The following is a 6013-nucleotide window of genomic DNA, read 5'->3' as shown; positions in this document are numbered from 1 at the left end:
GAGTCGAGCTGCGGTAACCTGCCACCACAGAGGAAAAGCTGCATCTTGGCTGGGAGGAAAACAGTCAGACAGCTAGCAGCTGTTGGTAAGAAAATACTCACCTCTTCCACGAAAGTATGAGGCACCCCAGGTCAGAAGGGATGCTTTCTATTTCAGCGTAACTTAAGACTCCTGCCGACAGATGCTAACAGAAAACTGCGGCCGCCGGAGCTTCCGGTGCTGGGATTTTAAACGAAGGTTGAGCTGACTTGGCTAACTAATGTTAGCATAGCTGAGCTGGAGCTGTCTGTTTTCCTTTTGGGACAACCTCGGTATTGGCAAAAATAGTTCTATAATACATTTAACGTTGTTTGCCATATTTCTTCCTCACCTGCTTGCCCTTGGCTGTGTAGTTTGTACGTAGCGTTACATTTTCAGATATGAAAAGGTCCTAGACTAAGCGTGCAAATGGACTGAGAAATTCGGGCGGATCACCATGGAAACGTGCCGTTAGATACGTTAGAGGATGGCAGTTCCCCAAAGAACCAACTGTAAATAAACCGTGTTTAAAGAGAAAAACGGGCCATTCTTTCCGTGAGTATCCTTTTTTTTTTTTAAAATGTTGCCGTGAAATGTTTATTTTACAACTTGTGTCCTAAAATCTTGTTCTTTTTAGTTGTTACATGTTCACGTTATTCCTGTTTTAAGGGATAACACTGTACTGATTTAGCAAATCTAAGGCTAAAGGGCTTTGTCGCCCAAAACAGAAAAACATCTCCCATTTTTCCTCTTTACCCTTTATCCTCTTTACTGAAGGTTAAATTTGTGCAAGCCAATATTATCCAAAGAAATCGTGGGAGACCTACCAAAAATATTTTTCAGGATTCTTTATGCAGCTGACCGTAGAGCTGTCTGTAGTGATTTATTTCAGTGACAGCAGCATTGTCTCTTTATGTTTATGCCTCTGCTTTCTCTCGTTCTTATCCTTTCCGTTGGTCAGGTGATGGAGTTCCCCGAGCATTCGCAGCAGCTCCTGTCAGCTCTGCGTTCCCAGCGCCAGCGGGGCTTCCTCTGTGACTGCACCGTTCTGGTGGGCTCATCTCGTTTCCTGGCTCACCGGGCTGTTTTGGCCTCCTGTTCACCTTTCTTCCACATGTTTTACTCAGACTGCCCCGGGGGCAATGGTGGAAACGGAAGCAACAGCTCTGTCACACTTGACAGCGACATTGTCACAGCTGCCGCATTTGGCTTGCTCTTGGACTTTGTCTATGAAGGTGTGCTGCAGCTGGAGGAGTCTCCACCAGTGGAGGACATATTGGCAGCTGCGAGTTTTCTGCACATGAACGAGGTGGTGAGAGTTTGCAAGAGACGACTGCAGAGACGAGGCCCTCTGGCTGAGGCAGACAGCACTCGCTCCGAAGAAAGCGCTGGTGTGAGGAAGACAATAGAGACGGGAAGAGAAGGAAGGGGGGGCGGTGGAGCTGAACCTGTGGTGGCCATGGCAGGAGACCACTTGAATCCAGTCGCCATGGCAGCACCACTCTCACCAGTGTCCGTAGTGGCCGAGAGGAGGCAGTTGGAGTCTGTGAAGTCTGAGCGGAGGACTGGTGGGGGCTCATCAGAGGCACGAGTTCAAACTCCTCTGACCCCGGACCTCGCTGATACCACCCAGCCAGGCATGGATGCCCCTCCTGTGCACCAAGTTGGAGAGCTGGTGCTGGGCCTCATCGCTGGCCAGTCTGGCCCTGCCTCTGGAGGTCACACCAGGTTGGGGACTGGAGGTCAGGGGGACGGGTCAGCACTCTGCAGCCCTTGCAGCACCACGGAGACATACAGGTATGGGTCTGTTGTAAATGTCTTGACTGTTTCAACCAGGGCAAAATACAAAACATAAACAATTGCAATTACAACACAATTTACCCTGTACACTAAATATGAGATGTGTGACCAGTGGTTTTTATTTTAAGCCTGTTGGCAGCCAGAAATATTTAGTGTGATCCTTGTCCCAAAATAAACAGAACTCGCTCTGAGCTTGAAGTAGAATATAAGTCAATTGAACCCATATAATACATTTAAAAACAGAAAAAAGATAAATTAGGTAACTTAAGAATTATGGAAATATACAAAAACAAAACAATATATACGATTGAACTTTCAGGGAAGTACAGTTTTGTTAAATGCACATAGCATTCAAATGGTGGTTCCAGTAAAATGCACAGGGCAAATGTGCATAGTGGTTGCAAGTATTTGGACAATGTGTACATGATGTGCAGGGTAAAGGGAAAGGTGGAGATCAGTGCAGTGCAACAGATGACATATTGTCAGTCTGTGTAGTAGGGAAATAACATTGTATCTATAGAGTTTATTTCAAATTAAACACTCACTGAGCACTTTATTAGGAATGCCTGTACACCTGCTTATTCTTGCAATTATCCAATCAGCCAATCTCAGTGACATTGACTAATGCATGATGGTTGGTGCCAGACAGGTTGGTTTGAGTATTCCTGAAACTGCTGATCTCCTGGGATTTTCACGCACAACAATCTCTAGAGTTTACTCAGAATAATGCGAAAAACAAAAAACATCAAGTGAGCGGCAGTTTGTGTACGGAAAACGCCTTGTTGATGAGAGAGGTCAGAGGAGAGGCCAGACCGGTTGAAGCTGACAAAAAGGCTACGATAATGCAGATAACCTCTCTTTACAACTGCGGTGAGCAAAAAAGTATCTCAGAATGCACATGTCGAACCTTGAGGCGGACGGGCTACAACAGCAGAATACAACATCAGGTTCCACTCTTGTCAGCCAAGAACAGAAATCTGAGGCTGCATTGGGCACAGGCTCACCAAAACTGAACAGTTGAAGACTGGAAAAACGTAGCCTGGTCTGATGAATCTGGATTTCTGTTTACAAATGCAGATTGTAGGGTCTGTTAGGGCTGGTGATGGTGGTGTAATCGTGTGGGGAATGATTTTCCTGGCACACTTTGGGCCCTTAATGGTGGTCATGGCTTGAATGCCATAGCCTATCTGATTATTGTTGCTGACAATGTGCATGCCTCTATGGCCACAATTTACCATCTTCTAAGAGTGATAATGCACCATGTCACAAAACAAAAGTTGTCTCAAACTGGTTTCATGAACATGACAATGAGTTCAGTGTACTTCATTGGCCTCAGTCACCAGATCTGAATCCAACACAATACCTTTGGAATGTGGTGGAAGAGGAGAATGTGCAGCTGAAAAATCCAACCCAGTATTAGTACGGTGTTCCTAAAAAAGTGCTCAGTTAGTGTAGGTTCAACCCAACTTCTATGGTCCCCATGACCTGCATTCATAGATTTCACAGACAGATGTTTTTATGAATTTTATATATTTTCCAGCCTTTATTATTATTTTCTGTCAAAACAGCCTTGTCATGGTTTGATTTTAACGTGAATCATCATATACATATTCTTGTTACCTCAATTTGAAAAAAAGCAAAGTAACTTACTAAACGCTTGAGAAATTTGATGTGTTACCGTGTATTCAGCTACTCAACATGTGATTTCCAAACCTAAGCAGATATCATGATATACATTAGAACAGTAAAATGGAATTCACTGCATCCATCATAGAAAATAAGTGTGACCAATATTTAAATAAAAATTCATTTAGTCCGTGGATTCCTTTTACTTTAAATGCATTCATCTCTGTATATACTAAATTGTTCCTCCATGTTCTGAAGGACATTTTAACTATTTTTTGTTACTAAAGCGCTGTTTTTGTCTTCCTATGTTACTCTCTTTCACCAGCCACACCAGCAACCAGCAGCCCTCTTCCTCGTCTTCTTCATCCCTGGTCCCAGTGAGTCAGGCTGGTGGTCTTTCGGTGGTTGCTCTTTCCAGCCTCTCCCCCAGCGCACATCAGGACATACTACGACTGCCCCATGACATTGATTCTGTTAGGAAACCCTCAGATACTGACCAGAGAGGTACATCGGGTGGAGGACAACAGATGGTTATGTTAATCCAAGCGTCAGCACCCAACTCATACTTAAAAACCAACCCGACACACTCGCAGATTCAGCGTGCACCTCCCCAAATCCGGATCCAGAGCGCTATGTCACTCCAACGTCAGACCTCGGACTTTCACACTACTCCTCAGACACAAACCTTTAAGGGACCTGAGGGGGATACGGGAGCTTCACCCACCACTATAAATTTGGGCAGAGTTAGGACAGACAACAGTGATGGAAAGAATGTGAAAGTCAAAGTGGAGGCCATTGTTATATCTGACGAAGAGCTGGAGGAGGAGAAAGAGGGAAGCAGAGAGAGACAACCAGTGACGGAAGTGGACGATGAGTTTGAAGATGACATTCAGGAAGAGGAGCTGAACAGCCCTCAGTTTCTCCACTCCCACCCACAGGGCCTCCTACAGATGACATCCCATTCAAATGACTACTCCTTCCCTCTCTCCCCCTCCTCCTCCTCCTCTGGTGCCGGCCCTTCCACCCAGGAAACCTCCTCCTTTTCCACCACCCTCATTCCTCCGTCCACAGCCCAGCAGCATTCAGACCCTCCCACGTACTTCCAGGACTTTCAGGACTCTATGGGGAATTTTGTGGAGGATGTCCCCACATGTGGCGTCTGTGGGAAGACTTTCTCATGCACGTACACACTGAGGCGTCATGCCATCGTGCACACACGTGAACGTCCTTATGAGTGCCGCTACTGCTATCGTAGCTACACACAATCGGGCGACCTGTACCGGCACATTCGCAAAGCTCATGACCACACACTGCCCGCCAAACGCAGCAAGGCAGATGTAGAGCCCGCCCTGCCACCACAACCACCACCACCTCTTACGTAACACACAAACATACACACCATTGTATTTCTATACTTATACACACATACCTAAACTTTTTAACCTAATATCCTGACTCTAATTCTACCTTCAGCCCTAAATGGATTGGGGCTGCAATTAGCGATTTATTTTCTCAATTAATCAATTAATTTTTATATCTATAAAATGTCAGAAAAATGTCCATCACAATTTCCCAAAGCCCAAGATGGCCTCTTCAAATGTCTTGTTTTGTCCAACCAACAGTTAAAACCTCAAAAATATTATAACACTAAAATAATCAGAAAATATTCTCGTTTGAGAAGCTGGAATCAGAGAATTTTGTCTTTTTTTTCTTATAACACAACATGATTAATAGATTATAAAAAAAAAAAAAATAGTTGCTGATTAATTTTATGCCTATCAACTAATCGATTAATTGCCAAGTCGCTGCAGCTCTAAAATCAAAGTTCATTGAAGTAGTATGAACCAAGATAATGTCATCACTTTGAAATATTTCCAGGGTATCTGTGGGTTTTTAAAGTCTTAAATTTTCTGAAATTAAATTTTAGAAATATCAGGCAAGAATTTATCGTCTGGATTTCAGGCATTGCTAGACATTTAATTCGATTTTCATTACTAATTTATGTTCTTTTTCAGAAACAAACACCTAAAGCTACCCAAACCAATACATACTCACATATGACACTTACCTGATGGGTCCCAATTACTCTATAAAAGGTGGTCTCAACGACTTGCTTCTCTGTGGGCCCCTATTTAGAAGGACATTCGCACAATTGCCACTAGTTGTGCAGCCTCTCGGCTCAAACCATCCTGCTCAATTTATTGAAATAATGTCTACTATTTTTATATTTGCAAATACCCTGCAGACACCCCATCTGTCCATTGAGGACATTTGGATCCCCATAAATACACAAAAATATGATTACTCATACACACACAGAGTAAATGCCAACGGTGTGGCAGTGATATCGGCACTCATTCATCACTAACACACTTTATGTTAAAGTATGACCGTTGTCTCCGTAGAGCCCTAGAACTGATCTGATACCTGTGCCATTCTTAGTTAAACTTGTGAGGCGTTTTACATTTTAGGTTTGTACTGTTTTAAGATCTTGATCTTTTATTTATACATTTGTATGGGTATAAAACAAACTTTATTGTTGGAAGAAGGGATGATGGACATGTATGAA

General features: G+C 43.6%; 1 protein-coding gene across 2 annotated transcripts; it reads left to right on the top strand.

Annotated features, from left to right (window-relative positions):
- Position 1: 1 nt before the first annotated feature.
- zbtb3 (zinc finger and BTB domain containing 3) lies at positions 2 to 5136 on the top strand. 2 transcript variants are annotated; one of them, XM_040119618.1, is made up of 4 exons: positions 24 to 85; positions 393 to 573; positions 980 to 1815; positions 3770 to 5136. In XM_040119618.1, exons 3-4 carry the CDS (start codon positions 983 to 985, stop codon positions 4824 to 4826), a joined length of 1890 nt encoding a protein of 629 aa, XP_039975552.1. In that variant the 5' UTR covers positions 24 to 85; positions 393 to 573; positions 980 to 982; the 3' UTR covers positions 4827 to 5136. The 2 variants fall into 2 exon arrangements, with proteins under 2 accessions (XP_039975553.1, XP_039975552.1); XM_040119619.1 differs by lacking the exon at positions 393 to 573 and having other exon boundaries at positions 2 to 85.
- Positions 5137 to 6013: the final 877 nt, after the last annotated feature.

The sequence above is a fragment of the Xiphias gladius genome, chromosome 23 (assembly GCF_016859285.1).
Source record: "Xiphias gladius isolate SHS-SW01 ecotype Sanya breed wild chromosome 23, ASM1685928v1, whole genome shotgun sequence".
In the NCBI taxonomy this organism is placed as follows: Eukaryota; Metazoa; Chordata; class Actinopteri; order Istiophoriformes; family Xiphiidae; genus Xiphias; species Xiphias gladius.
This window is presented reverse-complemented; position numbering and strand designations above follow the sequence as displayed.

Coding starts and splice junctions, on each gene's coding strand:
- zbtb3 (XM_040119619.1), top strand. CDS start 983: ATGGAGTTCCCCGAGCATTCGCAGCAGCTCCTGTCAGCTCTGCGTTCC. Junction 1,816..3,769: donor AGCACCACGGAGACATACAG/GTATGGGTCTGT, acceptor CTCTTTCACCAG/CCACACCAGCAACCAGCAGC.